Source organism: Leucoraja erinacea, chromosome 31 (assembly GCF_028641065.1).
Source record: "Leucoraja erinacea ecotype New England chromosome 31, Leri_hhj_1, whole genome shotgun sequence".
Taxonomy (NCBI): domain Eukaryota; kingdom Metazoa; phylum Chordata; class Chondrichthyes; order Rajiformes; family Rajidae; genus Leucoraja; species Leucoraja erinaceus.
The window spans coordinates 7462964-7482708 of NC_073407.1; the positions used below are offsets into that span (position 1 = coordinate 7462964).

A 19745-nucleotide genomic window follows, 5' to 3' on the forward strand; every position below is an offset into this window, starting at 1 on the left:
GCCGCTAGGGTGCAAACTGCCCAAGATGGAAGATGACAACTGATACATCACAGTGGCCTATTCCAAAGCTTGTAGGTTTTTTGATCCAGCGAAATTATTATCTCCCAACCCCATTAATTTCTCTGCTAGTTTATATTCTAATGTTAATTTCTTTCAACTCATTCAGTTTAGACCCGTTGTGAAAGAATTCTCCTCTGCCCAATTACATCGTCTGATCTGGCTAATAGTGATTTGGTTGAGCATCATTCGGAAAAGCAGCACCACTGATCAACGGCATGGAGCAACCTCAGTCCTGCACAGAGTCGTCAGCTTAGTAGAGCATGTGCTTGCCTTACCTCCACAAAACACAAAAAAAAGAGCATCACAGGTGATGGGATTAAACAGCAACCAAAAATGGCAAAGATTTGACAACAGCGAGTATGTGTCGGGAATCTTTCTAGGTTCCATTTGCTGTTTTTCATCGGTAAAATTCACAATTCCCATGAGGTAAGATTACTTCCTCCCCCAAGATAGTATAGTTTTGCACTTAAAATTGAACCATTTTGTAACACTTTAATTCTGATGCCCACTTTATCTTGATCCAGTGTTGAAGTGGAGCAGCTTGGGTAAATCTTAAAATACTCTTAAAGCTTTGAAATATTGACTGATGGGTTTGATGATAGATCTTGGTTATTGAGTCTCTTCAGTGGTTCCTGCAACCAGAAGTGTCTCAAAAGAAGAAAATTGGCAGTTGCTGACATTTTCCAACACCCCCTAGAGAAAGATAAAACAAGCATTAAAAATGTGTGCAGTATTCAAAACACATGAAATGTGATGGTGAGGAAAGCAAGAATTATGAAGTAACATGCATTCCAATTAATAATCGTTTTTTATTTTTTAAAGTTTACCGAAGAAGCATTATTTTATTTCTGACTGGACTGTATCTATATCTCTCAGAATGGTATATACATTTTTCAAGTCTCCCCTCAACCTCTGACGTTCCAGAGAAAACAATGCCAGTTTATCCAACCTCCTCGTGTAGCTGACCTCCTTTGCACCCTCGTTAAAGCCTCCTCATCCTTCCTGTCATGGGGTGCTTGAACTGCACACAATACTCCAAATGCGACCTATCCAAAGTCTTATGAAGCTGCATTATGACTTTCATGACATGACATACTCAATGCCCCTATCAATGAAGGCAAGCACACTATACACCACCTTTACCACCCTATCCAATTGCACTGCCATCTTCTGTCAACTATGAAGTTGGACTCTTAAGATCCCTCTGCATATCAATGTTGTTAAGGATCTTGCCAATAACTATACTCTCCCCTTAAATTCAACCTCCCAAAGTGCAACACCTCACACATGCTTGGATTCAAGTCCATCTCTGCCTATTTCTGCAGCTGATCGATATCCCACAGTATCTTCTGACAGCCTTCCTTACTGTCCGCAATTCCTCTGATTTTGTTGTCTGTAAATTTACTCACCAACCCATCGAGTGTGGCAGCCTCACCAGCTGTTGTCAATCCTTTCACCCTTTTTTGCTATTTTTAGTATGTCAAAAAGTTTGTTTTAAAGGTATCTTAATCTTTTTTTTATGTGGGGGGTGGAGGGAGGGAATAGGGAGAAACTGTTTCCCAGTCACTTACTTGGACGGAGATGCGTCTTTTCTCCGAGTCGCATCTTCGCCCCCCCCCTTGCGGCCTACCAACTGGATTGGTGCGACCTTTCCTGCCGGAGACCGGCCAGAGCTTCAGCAACGGCGAAACACTGAATTCCATCATGGTGCTGGACGATGCCTTACCGGGGATCGCCTGTGTTGGAGCTCCGGAGTGTTGGGCCAGCTGAGTAACACTGTGGTTGCGGAGCTTCTAGCCGCAGGCGGCGCTGACTTTAATATCACGGAGTCTGAAGATCTTCTGCCGAGGGTCGCCAGTGTTGAATCCCTGCCCAGCTCGGCCTGTGGACTTTGGGAGCCGTGGTCTCCAGGAGGGAGCGGCCGATTCGGAAACTCCAATCCACTGTGTGTGTGTTATTCTGTTCCGATGCCCGGGATAACCTCAAGGATCATCCTGGCGAGAGGGCCTGGACATCGGGCTGTCCGTAGCGGCGACTGCGGAGAGCTCAAAGGCCCCGACCACGGGTGAACAAAGAGGAAGATGACTGAACTTTATTGCCTGCCCTCACAGTGGGAAATATTGATTCCGCTGTGTGGGGATGTTCATGTTAAATCCTATCGCGTGTTGTGTTCTTTTTATTCGTATGGCTGTATGGTAACTCAAATCTCACTGTATCAATTGGTGCATGTGACAATAAATGTAACTTGAACTTGAATCTATATCCCATTTACGTCCATGTCATTTATATAATTCACGAACGGCACAGATCCCTGCAGAACTCCACTGGTCACAGACCTCCGGTCAAAAGATCTTCCTTCCAACAGAATCCTCTCTCTTCAATGAATGAGCTAGTTCTGAAACCATACGACCAAATCATCATGAATCCCATGTATCTTAATCTTCTGGATCTGCCATCTTGAATCAGTACATGCCATGGGCTAAAACTGCTGAACTCAGCAGTTCAGTCCGGCTGAGTGGCGTTGTTGGCCATTCTGAGCGCAGTTTAGAGTTGACTACAATACATTGGAGCCACGTAGAGGGCAGACCAATTAAGGACAGCAAATCTCCTTCCCAGATAGAGATCAGTGAATGGGTTTTAATTTATAGTTGGAATCACCAAATTGTGGATTTCAATTCTTTATCTGGCAGAGTGAGAACTGACTGAAGACCTGCTTCAGGTAGTTCCTTACTGAGTGTGATTTAGTCATAGAGCTATGCAGCAGAGAAACAGGCCCTTCGGCCCTAGTCGTCCATGCAACCATGTTGTCTAACTAAACTAGTCCCACTTGTCTGACCTGGCCTGTATTATTCCAAACCCTTCCCATTCATGTACCTAACCAAGTGTCTTCTAAGTGTTGTCATTGTATCTGCCTACCTTTTCCTCTGGCAGCTTGCCCTCTGGCTATCCACTGCCCTCTTGTGTGGAAAAGGTCACTCAGATCCTTTTTAAATCTACCCTCTCACTATAAACGTATGCCTTTAGACTCTTAGATCCCCTCCTCTGGAGAAAAGACGGTAGCTATTCACCTTATCTATGCCCCTCACGAATTTATAAACCTCTCGGCTTGCTACGGTTCAGCAACAAAAAAAAAGAATCGGCCTTTCCAGCCACTTTATAATGCAAACCCTCCAGACCCAGTTAAACATTTGTATATCTCTGCACCCTTTCCAGTTTAATGACATACTTCCTACAGCAGGGCAACCAGAACTATACACAGTACTCCAAATGTGGCCTTACCATTATCTAGTAGTGTGACGTCCCATCCCCTGTACTCAATACCCTGACAGATGAAGGCAATTGTGCCAAATACCTTCTTCACCACTCTGTAACTTGTGTTGCCACCTTTCATGGAACTTTGTATCCCTGGGTCTCTAATCTACAATGCTTTGCCTCCAGCACACTCACATTGGAATGCTGGGAAGTGAACTGTGCTATTTAATAGAAACGGAACAATCAGAATCATTCTCACTATTGCTCCTAATTTTACAAAAGCAAATCCTGGGGTGAATTACCTCAAGGGTCCTCTTACATTCTCCATCTTCGCAATCCCACAAACGAACCTGTGAGAATAGGTGAGGATAAATCAGCCTGGCTGATGACACACCAAGCATTCAAGTTTCAAATAAGTTGCTCTCACATACTGTTCCATCTTCTGCTGCCGTCACAAGTAGAATTGCATCGATTGAGAATGAGAGGGCCTGGATGTGGCCACTGTGCTTGTCCAGGACAAAGATCAGGGTCCCATTCCTTGAATCCCACACGCGGACAGTCTTATCCCAGGAACCTGAAGCCTATGAAACGATACATCAGATGGAAATGGTTTTGATACTGCAGTATTAATTTTTTTTTCTAACTCCCCCTCTTGATGTTGAGTGATCACATTGGCAGTGGTCCACCAATAAACCCAGTGCATTACCCCATTCTGAAGAAGTGTCTCACCTATTCTGTCTACAGATGCTGACTTTCTCTAGCACTTTCTGTTTTATTCAATATTCCAGCATCTGTGGTTCCTTGTGTGACCCTTTGGATTCTTGCTTTCCACTGGTGCTTAAGAATTTGCTTCCTGACTTAAGACTGCAGGAGAAGGAGTTAAATTGACTATAGTTGGGCACCTGATACTCGTCTGAAGAAGGATCCCAACCCGTAACATTGCCCGTCTATTCCCTCCACAGATGCTGCAGACCCACTGTGTTCTTCCAGTATATTTTGCATTTGCATAACTGAGGTGTCCTGGACCCAGCACATTGATACAATCATAAAGAAAGCCCATCAAAGCCTCTCTTTTGAAGATAGTGGAAATTCGCAATGTCAAGGAATAATCACAAACTTCTACAGGTATACAGCAGAGAGCATATTGACTGGTTGCACCTTGGCCTGGCTGGGCAACTTGAATGCACAGGAATGAGGGATGGAGATTGCAGAGAGTGCTAGACACTAACCTTCCCAACATTGAAGGGATCTATAGCAAGCGCTGCCTCAAAAAAAAAATAGTTATGACCATCAAAGAGCCATACTGCCCTAGTCACATTCTCATTTCACTCTTACAATCAGGAAAATTCTACAAGAGTCAGAAAGTTGACCACCAGGTTCAAGAATAGCATTATCTCAACCATCACCAGACTCTTGAATACGAAGCTCAACTGGACTGTCTTTGGTTGCACTGAAGACCTTGTTTTTTTTGGGGTTTTTGCACCAGTATTGTGGTTACCTATTGATTTTTTGTTTATTATCTGTTTGCGTTATAACATGGCAGGCCTGTTCTGCTGCTGCAAGTAAGAATTGCATTGTTCCATTCTCGGTAGTTATTACAATTAAAGATTGCCTAGCTCAGTGTAGGATCACTGAACTGGCAATGATTTGCCGTGTCCAGAAGTAGCGTTTTAAAACTTTTATTCAAGCATGATGGTTATATTGCATCAAAGCAAAGTATTACAGTATATGCAGACCTTAACTAAACACTGAACATGATGAAGAAAACTAAGAAACTATGGAATTAGAACTAAAGGCTGAAGACTAAACATGACTTGAGACAAAAGACAAGGGACATTCAACTAACACCTTTCACACAGAAAAACAGGCTTCCTTATCTATTTTGGGTCATTAACGTATACCAAGCAGCCTCGCATTAAGAAGGGATCCTTGTTCACAATTCTGCCAAGGTATATCAGTTGCTCGCACCTTGAACTCGCAGCTGCTCTTTGTCACTGTTTAGCAGACATGTTCTCAAGCAGTTAATGGACATTTTTAATAACTAACCCCATCAGTTGTCTGCAAGCCCCAACAGTCAGCTTTGGCCAGAACGCTGCTACTTTTCATTGTTAATTGCCCCAACACAATTTGGCCTCAGCTGTTGTACGTTATGCTCTTTCGATTTCCTCTAATGCCCCCGTTTAAATTCAGTTGCACTGTTCATCTTACCAGCATCCCGATGCTAGAAAAGGCCACACAGCTCACGTTGCCCTTGTGACCATGCAGAATAGTTCGCCACGAGCTGTGTAGGCCCCAGATGATCACATTAAAATCCCAGGATCCAGTGGCCTGTATAAGAAGAACAAACATTTACTCAGAAGATAGACACAAAATGCTGGAGTAACTCAGTGGGCAAGCATCATCTCTGGAGAGAAGGAATGGAGGACTTTTCGGGTCGAGACCTTACTCTCCAACACTGAAAAACTGGGCCTGGCCCAGTTTATGGCAAAAGCAGTTGTTGGCGAAACCATCTACTGCCAAAGAGATTGGATTGCTTCCTAACAAATATGCTGCCGTCTTCCAGGTCTGATGTGGTGGGATGCTATTTATTTTCTTTGATTTTCTGCTAATTCTTCGTGTTCCTGAGGCATGGAAAGCTTTGTCATGGTGAGAAAAGGTGATTAGCCCATTGGGTGATGCACAATTCTCTCCGTACTTGGACTCCTGGAGATAAAGCAGAGTGAACGCTTCTGCTCATTTTCACGAGTACCACTATGTCCATCTCCTTAAATCATCATTCATTTCTCATGGGCATCTGTCTCTTTGACCGAGCCTCAACCCACCACCACCTCTTTTGTAACCTTCCCCTCCCAAGTACAATCAGTCTGAAGAAGGGTCCTGATCCAAAATGTCACCTGTCCAATTCCTCCACAGATGCTACCTGACCCACTGAGTTCCTCCAGCAGTTTGTGTTTTACTCAAGCATTAACACAATTTGCTTATATCCTGTTCCGGACCCCAGCTCTGCATTCACTTCTGTTCTCTTTCTATTTTAAAATTCTGCGCTGTATCTCTAAACTAAAGATGCCCAGGCACCAATGTTTAAAATGACTTGCGCTTCCACAAAGTTAAAAGATGCTTAAAATAAGGTAAATATAAGCCAGCTGCAGTGGGTATAATTGGAAAAGGACTGAAGGAGGTCAGCTTACCAAATATTCATCATGGTATGAAAAGGCACAGGTTCCAATGACGTTCTCGTGACCTAAGAATTTCCTCATGAGTTGACCCAGCTGCTTAACGAGAAAACTTTAATTACATCAGCCACCTCCATTGACTGGTGCCGAGCCAGTGAAATATTAGCCCCCGTAATTAGTTATTAAACAATCTAACTCATTCATCAGAAATGGCAATTCAAATTATACACAATTATCACTGTAACATCACTGTGCTCCCTGGGTTGATACAGCAATCAAAATCGTAGGCTTAAGGATTTAGAAAGAAAACTGAATTGCATAATTCAATTTCTAAAAAGCCACGGAGGGAAGATACTAGGATCCTACTTGAAATGAATAAAATATTGTCTGAATTGATCACCTTAAATCCCTATGTATAAAGATTTTGAAGTAGGACAGGTTTAGAGGGATATAGGTCAAACGCGGGCAAATGAGACATGTGTGCAGGGAGTGGATGAGAAAGTGGGATAACATAGAACCAGTGTGAATGAGTGACCGATGATTGGCGTAAACTCTGTTGGCCGAAGGGTCTGTTTCCATGCTGTATCTCTCAACCAATCAGGCTACCAACCTCTACAATGACAGCAAGCTACCACAGCTTATTGGAAGCATTACCACAAATGATTGTGTCACCAAGGCAAGTCAACCAGCAGACTAGGGTGGCAAGGATACTTGGCAGGAAATGTGGGGTGATACTGGTACAGGACAAGGGGATGTATTTGTAAATGCTCCACTAACCTTTGGATCCCACAGGATAATGACGCGATCCCAGCCTGCAGATGCCAGCAACCTCGAATTGTGGCTGAAGCCCACAGTCTCCACAGACCTGCTGTGCCCTGTCATTCAGAACAACACAGCTTATTGAACCTAATCACCGAATGTTTTAATAAGACAATATAGTTTTTAAAAATGTGATCTTCCCTGCTGTGCTAAATGCTGAATCGGCACTAAAATCAGGTCAGTTTACATAATTGGATTCTACATTGACATTCAGTTTGGAAAAAAATCTTTCAATTTTGATTTATGGTGTCTTAAAATATTAGAGACAGTTCGATTCCAATTCCCAATATCAATGTTTATCCAAGATCTCTAGCACGTGATATCTAAAGTGCTGGAGAAGTGCGGAGAGTCGGGCAGCATCTCTGGAGAACATGGAGAGGTGATATTTCAGGTCAGGACAATTTTTTTTAAGACTGCTGCCAAACCTGCTGCATTACTCCAGCACTTTATGTCTTTTATTGTAAACCAGCATCTGCAGTTACTTGCATCTCCTGATATCTATCTGATTTTCCCCCACCGCAAACCTTCATTGGCAACTTATTATTCATAATTGTGGACAGGACCCCAAACACTTGTACAGGTGAAACACCAGATGCCTGCTTGCACATTGATTGAAGCATCTTGAAGGGACTAGACAAGGTACATGTAGTGAAAATGTTTCCTCTAGGAAGAATTTAGAGCTAAAAAAGAAGGGGGTCACCCACGTAAGGTAGAAACGTGACAAAATCCATTTGCTCAGAGGGCCGTGAGTCTTTGCAACTCTTCCCCTGAGAGTAGTGTAGACAGAATGGTTGCATTGTTTTAAGGCAGAGGTAAAGAGGGTGAAATGTTATGGGACAAGTGGAAATGGGGAGTTGAGGTCATCATGTGATTAGCCAAGGTACTAAATGGCAGAACAGGTTTGAGGGGTGGAGTGGCCTACTCCTTTTCCTAATCTATGCGTTCAATCACAACGCCCCTCCCTCCTCCCCAACGGTAGTGAAACAGAATATTCCACCATCTTCCAGTGACATCAGGGGAGGGCCTCATTTCAAAAAAGCAGCTCCCCAACCATTACCTTTTCACTGCTTGAGGTCGACTCAACATCGACTCCTTGGCTCCGCCCCGCACACTGGCCTCGGCCCCGCTCGCTGCCTCCCCCACCCCCACGCTCCACACGTTGTGTTGGGGAGCAGACCCAACGGGCCTGCACTTGGTCTAGTGTCAACTAAATAGTGCACTAACATTTCATTAAGCGGAGAGAAGTCAAAAACGTCAACCTTAACTCGGCACTCCTGTCTACTCCTAGACTTTTAACCAGTAATCTTCTCCATCCATTTCTGTACAATTTCAATGGAACAAAGATTTCCTATTTCCCTGGGATGAAGGAAGCAGAGGGGTGTCATGATAGAAGTCTGTAAAATTATGTGAGGCGTCGATAGGGTAGAGAGCTAGAGTTTGTTTTTCATCACAGTGCCTAAAACTAGAGGCCATAGGTTTAAGGTGAGAGGAAGGAGATTTAAGGGAGATCTGAGTGGTATTATTTTCACAAAAAGTAGTTGGTATCTGGTATGAAGTACCAGAAGAAGTAGTGGAGTAATGACATTTAAGAGGTATCTGGACAGGTACTTGAGTAAGCAGGGCAAAGTAGTCTGATAGTAGCGGAGAAGATTCAGTTTTTGAATCTGTTGGTACATGCTTTCAAGCTTTTGTATCTTTTGTATATTCTGCCTGAGAGGAGAAGAGGGAATGGTTGTGGTGTGAGTGATTCTTGATTATTTTGGCTGCTTTCCTGAGGCAACATGAGATGTAGCTGGTGTCGATGGTGGGGCGGTTACTTTGTGTGATGGGCTGGGCTACACTCACTAAACTCAACACTGCAATTTTGTTGAGTTCTTGGGCAAAGCTGTTCCCAAACCAAGTTGTGATGTCACACAATAGTATGCTTTCGATGGCGCATCTATGGAAGTCGATAATAATCGCTGGAGACATGCTGAACTTCCTTGGTCTTTTGTGAAAGGAGAGGCATTAGTGTACCTTCTTGCTAGTAGCTCTGTTGCGGTTGGCCCAGGACAGATTATTGGTGATAAATAAGTTCAAAAGTCATAGGAGAAGATTTAGACCATGCAGCCCATCGAATCTACTCTGCCATTCAATCATGGCTGATCTATCTATCTTTCCCTCTCAACCCCAGTCTCCTGCATTCTACCCATAACCCTTGATACCCTTATGCCCCTGTCCCACTTAGGAAACCTGAACGGAAACCTCTGGAGACTTTGCGCCCCACCCAAGGTTTCCGTACGGTTGCCGGCGGTTGCAGGTAGTGGAAGCAGGTAGGGAGACTGGCAAAAACCTCCGGGAACCGCATGGAGACCTTGGGTGTGGCGCAAAGTCTCCAGAGGTTTCCGTTCAGGTTTCCTAAGTGGGTAACTAATCAAGAGTCTGTCATTCTCCGCCTTAAAAATACCCAATGACATGACCTCCACAGCCTTCTATGGCAGTGAATTACACAGATTCACCACCCACTGATGAAATAAATTCTTCCTCAACAGGTATGTCCTAATATTCTGGTAAATCTGGGGCAGAAAATGAGCTGGGGGGAAAGGAGGCAGGGAGTGATTTTAATGTTTGATGACAGGCATAGTCAGCACTTCAATCAACGTCAGTTTCCAACATGCCAGTTGGAGCATTGTTAATACAGCAAGGTCCTAACACCAGCCCTTGGCCTTTGTCCCCAACACTTCTCCCTCGAGCATCCCCTGATCAAAGGCAGTGAGGCAGAACAGTCAAGTTGCATCAAATCGAGTTTATTGTCATGTGCATGTTCGGTGAGGTGCAGGTACAATGGAAAACTTGCACTAGCTTGAGGGGGCACATAGACTCGGACAAACAAACAAAACCATAAATTATTCATTATGTAAATGATACACAATTCACGCATACATTCCATAAGGCAGTGAAAAGGTAAAGTATGTGCAAAATAACAAGCTTTTTAGGCTCGCTGAGGTTGCCTACCTTTGAGCACGTGCAGGCAAGTGGCCTTGTTAGTGTTCCACACCCTCACAGTGTAATCTGTCGACCCGCTGGCAAAGAGCTTGGCGTCACTGGAGAACACACAAACCTTCACTGGGCCTGTGTGGAGCACAAAGAGCACTCAGAATGATGCTGTGTTGTCCCTCTGTGTGGCCGCACACTGCCAACCAACGGCAGGGGTGTCGACAGTCTGTTACAACTGCAGCCACAGATTCAGCAATCCCACTCTCACGGCAACACCATCACTGGCCATCTGCCCCGGCGTCACTGTCAATGGCTCCACCTGCCTCATGACGCAAGCCGTTTTATACAGGATCATGTTGTTTATGTCTGTTTATGAATTGTCTTTGGAACAATTTGATCTCCTCTGACCACCTGGAAACCCTGTGTTCATGGAGAATGTGTTGACATCTGAAGTGATCAAGTATGAGGTGTTGCACTTTGGGAAGTCAAATGCAAGGGGAAAATATACAGTCAAATGGCAGGATTCTTAATATCTTGGGGTTCACCCGCTCCCAAAAAGTGGCAACACAAGTAGATGGACAAAAATGCAGTTCCTTCTTAAGCGCAAGTAGATTGGCAAAGAAGGTGTATTGCATGCTTGCCTTCATCAGTTGGGGCATTAAGTGTACGAGTCATGTTGCAGCTTTCTAAAACTATGGTAAGGCCCCATTTGGAGTATTGTGTTCAGTTCTGATCGCCTCAGCACAGGAAGGATGGGGAGGCTTTGGAGAGGGTGCAGAAGAAGTTTACCAGGATGCTGCTTGGATTAGAAGGAGTTAGATATAAGGAGAGGTTAGAAAAACATGAACTGTTTTCTCTGGTGTGTCAGACCCGATAGAAGATTTTGAAATTATAGGAAGCATAAGACAATCAGAATGTTTTCCCCCGATGGAAATGTCAAAAACTAGAGGGCATAGCTTCAAGGTGTAAAGGAGATGTGCGGGACAAGTTTTATGCACAGAGAGTGGTAAGTGAGAGGAACACATTGCCAGGGGTGGTGGTGGAGGCAGATATGATAGTGGTACTTAAATTTGTTTTTACCTAGGCACATGGATATGCATGGAATGGGGGAATATGGATCATGTACAGGCAGAAGGGATTAGTATCATCTGGCATCATGCTCGGCAGAGACATTGTGGGCCGAAGGGCCTGTTCCTGCACTGTACTGTTCTATGTTCTATATTTAATATTCCCCTGCCCGCCTCACCACTCCTCTCTATTGAGGCAAGCTTCCTGTGATACAGGATTAAACTGGACACACAGGCAGCGACCCAGTTGGCAAAGTACAAAATAAATCCAATAACAGACCTTTTAAAATTAGTGCGACCAAGTCTGCTGTTAAATAACAAGTCCATGGCTTCCTTAAAGTGGCTACACATATCGTGGCAAAGAAGGTGAATGGTATCTTCAATGGTCGCGGCATTGTGTGTAGTTATGCTGCAATTTGGGAAGTCAAATGCAAGGGGAAAAAAGACAATGAATGGCAAGACTCTTAACAGCATTGTTGAACATAGGGATCTTGGGGTCCAGGTCCAGAGCACCTTGAGAGAAGCATCACAGGAAGATATATTGGAACAGAAGGCGTATGGTATGCTTGCCTTCGTCGTTCGTGGCATTCTGTATAACAGGCAGGAAGTCATGTTGCAGCTTTGTGGGACTTTTGAAGGGCCTGTTCCTGTACCATATGGTTCATATGTTCTAAATATTCAAGGTATGTAGACAAGCAGGTGCAAGATGCCACCTCCTTACCTCTTACCTTTGTGGCCTTTTGCTTTAGTTAGACGTTTTCCAGACCAAATATCCCAGGTGCAGATGTTACAGTCGTCAGCTCCTGTTATTAGGAAGTATCCATCATGAGAGAAGGCACAATGATTCACCTGCACAAATCAAACAAGTCAAAGCAAGTTCAGCCATCATTTGTTCACTGGGCATTTAATCATAGTGGATTTCCAAACATGGAGAGACATTTGTTGTCATTTATCTTATGATGTTCTGTGGGTTTAGTGTTTAAGGCGTAGGAAGTTTGGCATGTCCCTAGCAACTCTCATCAACATCTACACATGAGCCGTAGAAAGCATTTTATTGGGATGCATCACAGCATGGTTTAGGAACAGATCCATTCAAGACCACAAGAAATTGCAGGGAATTGTGGACACAGCCCAGACCATCACACAAACCAACCTCCCTTCCATTGACTCCATTTATACTGCACACTGCCCCGGCAAGGCCAGCAGCCTAATCAAGGACGAGTCGTACCCTGGCCACTCCCTCTTCTCTCTCCCATCGAGCAAAAGGGACAGAAGTGTGAAAACGCACACCTCCAGATTCATGGACAGATTCTTCCCAGCTGCTATCAGGCAACTTAACCATCCTACCACAATTAGAGAGCAGGTATGCAGGGTTGAGTGTTGAGTCAGTTCGGCAACGTTTTTGTTGAATGGCCTAAGCATCTCCCTCCTGGTTTGAATTCTTGCTTGTACATTTGTGGACATTGTTGGCAATTCTAGCATTGATTGGCCTCTCCTAATTGTGGTTAGGAGTCAACATGTTGGTGGGTCTGGAGCCTGGTGCAGGCCAGACAGTAAATCCCCTTCCCCAGGGGAGATCAGTGAACTGGATGAGCTGTCCACACTCTTATTAATGCTTGTATTCAAATTCAAGGCCATGTTGTACTGAGATGAGTTTATATTAATGCTTGTATTTAAATTCTGTCTCTGAATCAAAGGTTCAGAGCTGTGGTTACTGATCCTGTTATAATTATCATACCTAGCAGTTTGTAAGAGGTATTTACCAAGACTCTATGAGAAGCAATCCTTCAATTCCTTCCTCTATTTAGGGAGGGATAGCTGGTACAGCTGCTGTCTCATAGCGCCAGTGACCTGGGCTTGATCCTGACCTCGAGCATTGACTAGGCGTGGAGTTTGCACGCTCTCCGTGCAACAGCATGGATTTCCACTGGGTGCTCTGGTTTTCTCCCACATCCCAAAGGTGTGCATGCTTGTTGATTAATTGGCCTCTGTAGATCGCCCCTAGTGCGTAGGGAGTGGATGAGAAAGTGGGATAACATAGAACTAGTGAGTGGTACAATAGTGGCATTTGAGAGACTTTTGGATAGGCACATGGATATGCAAGGAACAAAGAGATATGGCTTATGTGCAGGCAGATAGTGTTGGTTTTCGCATCATGTTCAGCACAGACATTGTGGGCTGTACCTGTACAGTACTGTTCTATGTTCTAGTGTGTACAGGTAATCCATGCCAGCTGTAGGGTGTGTCTCCTTGCTGTATGATTCAACGATTCTCACTACATTCACCTTCTCCTGTTGTTGAAACAAGTAGTTTCTTGTTGAATTTAGCAGCGCGTACCAATGTCAACTAACTATTCACCATCTCGGTAACAAATTGGTTTTGGCACCACCCAGGTGCTGGAAATTGTTAGCCGCTAAGTAGGAGATGCGGTAATGAAGATAAGAGTCTGAAAGGACTGCTTTCACCAGGAAAGCCAAGAGAAACTTTCTTGGAGATGGGCAATAACGCAGGGGGCTGGAATACATTCTTTGGGGAAGTCTATTTTCTTTGGTCTATCAGTCTTAAGAAAACATTTAAAAGTAGTTAGAAATAAAATAAAATGAATTGCGGGGATGGATCGTGAGGGTTGGGTATCTGTCCTGCAGGCTACAAAAACTGTCATATCATCGTAGTCATAACAGGTCATTCGGCACATCTTACCCATTCCAACCCAGTTGGTATTCTGGGCTTCCCCCATTTGCCTCCCATTTGGCTCGTATCCCTCTGAATACTTTCAGTCCATATAACTGCCAAAATGTCTTCTGAAAGTAGTAATCGTATCCAATTTTATAATTCCTCTGGCAGTTCATTCAAAATACAGGCTATCCTCTGAGTAAAAAAGTTGCCCCTCTTACCTGAATCCTCAGTCATGGGGAAAAAGACTTTGAGCTTAACCCTGCCCCTTGTGATCTTGTACACCTCAATAAGTTCACCCTCAACCTCGTAGGCTCCAAAGATAAAAGTCCCGGCCCATCCTATAACTCAAGCCTCTTATGCACCTTTTCCCAATTACTGACATAAATGACATAGAGCCTTGCCCTTTCAGACGCTGAGAATTGTTAGTATTATCCACTGTAAACTGTGATCTTTGATGTTTTCTCCAATGTGGAACACAATACCTGACTTTACTTTGACAATGCGGCTTCCTGTCAGTGTGAGGTGAGGTGTTATAGAATAGAATAGAATAGATTCGTGTTTGGGGCAGAGTTAGTGCACCAAACGTAATGAGGCTGCCAGAAGCTAGGGGAGCTACACATGAGGAAGGGTCACTTGAAGACCATGCATTTGAGGGATTGAGAGACAGGTAAGCAGATAAAAACCTTTACCCACGATGGAAATGTCAAAGACCAGAGAGCATAACTTTAAGGTGAGAGGGGCAAAGTTTAAAGGAGATGTGCGGGATTTTTTACACAGATCCATATTGAATGCATGGATCCTCTGCCTGGGGAAGTCTGAGAAGCAGACATGACAGTGGTGTTTAAGAGGCTTTTAGATAGGTACGTGGAAACGCGGGGAATGGAGAGATGTGGATTACGTGCAAACAGGAGATTAGTTTAGTCTTGCATTATGGTCAGTACCGGCATTGTGGGCTGAAGGGGCTGTTCCTGTGCTGCACTGTTGTATGTTCTCGCCAGTTACAGAGTATTTCTGGTAAGGACTGTCGACCATGCAGTGATTATCGTGAAGTATAAGGCTAACAGTTGGCTAGATCTGCTACCTACCTGAGCTCTGTGAGAGATGAAATGTTTCTCAGAAACATAATTTAAGTCTGTAGCTATTTTCCTCCACATTATCCGTTGGTGCAGCAGAGCTTAATTGTCTCAGATGGCAAGGAAGAGTCTGCAGGTTCCTGGCTGGCTATATGCGTCCACGTACCTGCTGTACAAAGAGTTATTCTTTAGCAGAGAATGGAGAGTGGAGTGACCCAGTGGCGCAGCGGGTAGAGCTGCTGCCTCACAGCGCCAGAGACCTGGGTTTGAATCTGATCCTGGTGCTGTCTGTGTGATGTTTGCATGTTCTCCCTGTGACCGCGTGTGTTTCCTCCAGGTGCCCTGGTTTCCTCCCACATCCCGTGGATGTGCGGGTTTGTAGGTTAATTGGCCCTGTGTGAATTGCCTTTCATGTGTAGGGAGTTGATGAGAAAGTGGGATAACATAGAACTAATATGAATGAGTAATCAATGGTCAGCGTGGACCCGGTGCGTGGAAAGGCTTGTTTCCATACTGTGTCCCACAAACTAAAATGCAGCATGGTGGTGCAGAGTTGCTGTTTTACAGCGCCAGAGACCCAGGATCATAGAAACATAGAAACATAGAAATTAGGTGCAGGAGTAGGCCATTCGGCCCTTCGAGCCTGCACCGCCATTCAATATGATCATGGCTGATCATCCAACTCAGTATCCCGTACCTGCCTTCTCTCCATACCCCCTGATCCCCTTAGCCACAAGGGCCACATCTAACTCCCTCTTAAATATAGCCAATGAACTGGCCTCAACTACCCTCTGTAGCAGAGAGTTCCAGAGATTCACCACTCTCTGTGTGAAAAAAGTTCTTCTCATCTCAGTTTTAAAGGATTTCCCCCTTATCCTTAAGCTGTGACCCCTTGTCCTGGACTTCCCTAACATCGGGAACAATCTTCCTGCATCTAGCCTGTCCAACCCCTTAAGAATTTTGTAAGTTTCTATAAGATCCCCTCTCAATCTTCTAAATTCTAGAGAGTATAAACCAAGTCTATCCAGTCTTTCTTCATAAGACAGTCCTGACATCCCAGGAATCAGTCTGGTGAACCGTCTCTGCACTCCCTCTATGGCAATAATGTCCTTCCTCAGATTTGGAGACCAAAACTGTACGCAATACTCCAGGTGTGGTCTCACCAAGACCCTGTACAACTGCAGTAGAACCTCCCTGCTCCTATACTCAAATCCTTTTGCAATGAAAGCTAACATACCATTCGCTTTCTTTACTGCCTGCTGCACCTGCATGCCTACCTTCAATGACTGGTGTACCATGACACCCAGGTCTCGCTGCATCTCCCCCTTTCCCAATCGGCCAGATTGGGAAAGGGGGAGATGCAGCGATCCTGAGTACGGGTACTGTGTCTGTCTGGAGTTTGTACATTCTCCTTGTGACCTGCATGGGTTTTCTCCGGGATTTCTCCCACACTCTAAAGACGTACAGGTTTGTAGGCTAATTGTAGGCTTGGGGAAATTGTACATTTTTCATAGTGTGTGTAGGATTGTGTTAATGTGCTCTGGTTTCCTTCCACGTCCCAAAGGCCTGCTGGTCGGCTGGGGTTAATTGGCTGCTGTAAATTACTACTAGTGTGCAGATGAGTGGTAGAATCTGGGGGAATGTAGAGAGAATACAATTGGGTGAGCATGAATGGATGTTAAATGGTCAGTGCAGATCAGTGGGCCGAATGGCCTGTTTTTGGGGTATATGACTCTTTGCGGAGCTCTGTTCCTGGAGCCCAGTAGACAACATCACTCTCAGTGCACCTAATGTTATTCTTCTTATACTTATAAAGGTTATGTAATTGAAGTTGCATTACCTGTCTCTTCATAGCATTATTGGAGGGGCTGGGCTTTATGTAAAATTATCAATGCTGATTATGATATCACAAGTGATGGTGATGAGACAATGTCATGAAAAGTCACTGGGACTTTGCACTTTTTAATTGCCCTTCAGAAGGTGGTGGTGAGCTCCCCTCTTGAACTGCGGGAATCCTTCTGATAGAGTCATAGAGGTGTACTGCATGGATACTGGCCCTTCAGCCCACCTTGTCTAGGCTGAACCTTGGGCCATTCTGGGCTAATCCCATTTATATCTGACCCCAGAGCCCACTAAATCCTTCCTATCTGTATGTCTGTCCATAAGTCTTTTGAAAGTCGTAGTTGTGTCCACTTTTATATCTTCCTCTGGCAGCTCATTCCAGATACAGTCCACCCTCTGGATGAAATTGTTGCCCCTGACATCCCTCTTAAATCTTTTCCCTCTCACCGTAAGCCTATGCCCTCTAGGTTTAGAATCCTCTACCCTAGGGGAAACACACTGTGGGCATTCATTTTATCCATGTCCCTCGTGATCTTGTACACTTCAATGAGATCACCCTTCAGCCTCCTACACTCCCAAAGCAAAAAGCCCCTGCCCATCCAACCTTTCCCTATATCTCAAGCCCAGTGATATCCTGGTAAATCTCTTCTGCACCCTTTCAACCCTCACCCTGAACACTGGCGTTCCACAGGGCTGTGTGCTGAGCCCCCTCTACTCCCTCTTCACCTACGACTGCACACCTGTACATGGTACTAACACCATCATCAAGTATGCAGATGATACAACGGTGATTGGCCTCATCAGCAACAACGATGAGTCGGCCTACAGGGAGGAGGTCCAGCTCCTAGCAGCATGGTGCGCTGACAACAACCTGGCCCTTAACTCCAAGAAGACCAAGGAGCTCATTGTAGACTTCAGGAAGTCTAGGGGCGGCACGCACACCCCCATCCACATTAACGGGACGGAGGTGGAACGTGTTTCCAGCTTCAGGTTCCTGGGGGTCAACATCTCCGATGACCTCTCCTGGACCCACAATACCTCAACTCTGGTCAAGAAGGCTCACCAGCGTCTCTTCTTCATGAGGAGACTGAAGAAGGTCCATCTGTCTCCTCAGATTCTGGTGAACTTCTACCGCTGCACCATCGAGAGCATCCTTACCAACTGCATCACAGTATGGTATGGCAACTGCTCTGACTCCGACTGGAAAGCACTGCAGAGGGTGGTGAAAATTGCCCAACGCATCACCGGTTCCTCACTCCCTTCCATTGAGTCTGTCCAAAGCAAGCGCTGTCTGAGAAGCTCAGCATCGTCAAGGACTGCTCTCACCCCAGCCACAGTCTGCTTACCCTCCTACCATCCGGGAGGCGCTACATGTCCCTCCGTTGCCGGACCAGTAGGTCCAGGAACAACTTCTTCCCTGCGGCTGTTACACTACTCAAAAGTGTACCTCGGTGATTACCAATCACCCCCCCCCCAGACACTCCTCCCACCAGGAAAAAAATAATTACACTACTATGACTGCACGTAAATATATTTATTTATTGCTCATAATCTATGTCGTTCTTCTAGGGAGATGCTAACTGCATTTCGTTGTCTCTGTACCATACACTGCACAATGGCAATAAGGTTTGAATCTGAACCTGAATCTTTCCAACTTAATGACATCCTTCCTAGAGCTGGGCAACCAGAACTGCACACTGTGCTCCAAGTGTGGTCTCACCAACTGCTTGTACAGCTGCATCATGATGTCCCATCTTTTGTACTCAAAACACTTCCTAATGAAGTTAAGCGTGTCAAACGCCTTCTTCACCCCACTGCCCACTTGACTCACCACGTTCAGGGAACCACACACCTGTACTACCAGATCTCTGTGTTCTGCAAACACTCTCCAGTGCTCCACCATTTACAATAGAAGTCCTGCCCTGGTTTGGCCCAGCAAAGTGCAACACCACACACATGTCACAGTTACATTTCATTTGCCTTTCCTCTCATTGATCTCTCCAGTGGCTAACAGCCAAGGTTGCCCAGCTTTTCCCTCACAAAGCAAGCCCCCCATTCCGGAGAGAAGCCAAGTAAACCTCCTCTGAACTGCTCATAATGGGTGAATGTCCTTCCTTACATTAGGAGACCAAATCTGCACACAATCTGCCCAATACCCTGCATAGCTGCAGCACAGTCTCATTTCAATAACTTTGTTAGCTTATCAGTTGCTGCTCTCCAAACTAAAGGTTTGCAAAACATGCTCAAAGTTACTGACATCATTCTGCTTCTCAGAGATGTGCAATCTCTCAAAACCTAAATATATGTATATATATATATATATTTCATGCCAAAATGCAGTTTTTATTCTCCCACATTGCACTCTGCCAGATCTCTGCCCACTCACAACTCATCTATATCCCTCCTTATGTCCAATTCACAATGCATTTTGCCTACCTGTCTTTGTGTCATCAGTTGCCTTAGCAACCGCACCTCATGTTCTTCATCCAAATCATTCATATAAAAGTACAATTGTTGTTAAGTACTGTTACATTTAACAAAGATTGAGGATCAATATGAGCTGCTCACTCATCAAATTGCAACTATTCAAATAAAAGATGATAAATATTCTTTAGAACATACAACAGCACAGGAACAGGCCCTTCGGCCCACAGTGTCCGTGGCAAACATTGTGCTGTCAAAATGCTCTCCACTGCCTGCACATCCTTGATTACTACAGGTGTCAAGTTTATGGGGAGAAGGCAGGAGAATGGGGTTAGGAGGGAGAGATAGATCAGCCATGATTGATTAGCTTAGTAGACTTGGTG

General features: G+C 44.8%; 1 protein-coding gene across 1 annotated transcript; it reads right to left on the reverse strand.

The window, feature by feature from the left end:
* Nucleotides 1–494: 494 nt before the first annotated feature.
* Nucleotides 495–16442, reverse strand: wdr38 (WD repeat domain 38). The gene is made up of 9 exons (XM_055659842.1): nucleotides 15109–16442; nucleotides 12076–12196; nucleotides 10299–10415; nucleotides 7263–7360; nucleotides 6501–6581; nucleotides 5521–5640; nucleotides 3744–3893; nucleotides 3615–3662; nucleotides 495–753 (listed from the first exon to the last, which is right to left on the reverse strand). The coding sequence occupies exons 1-9, from the start codon at nucleotides 15175–15177 to the stop codon at nucleotides 670–672; spliced, it is 888 nt and encodes a 295-aa protein (XP_055515817.1). The 5' UTR covers nucleotides 15178–16442; the 3' UTR covers nucleotides 495–669.
* Between the last annotated feature and the right edge of the window lie 3303 nt (nucleotides 16443–19745).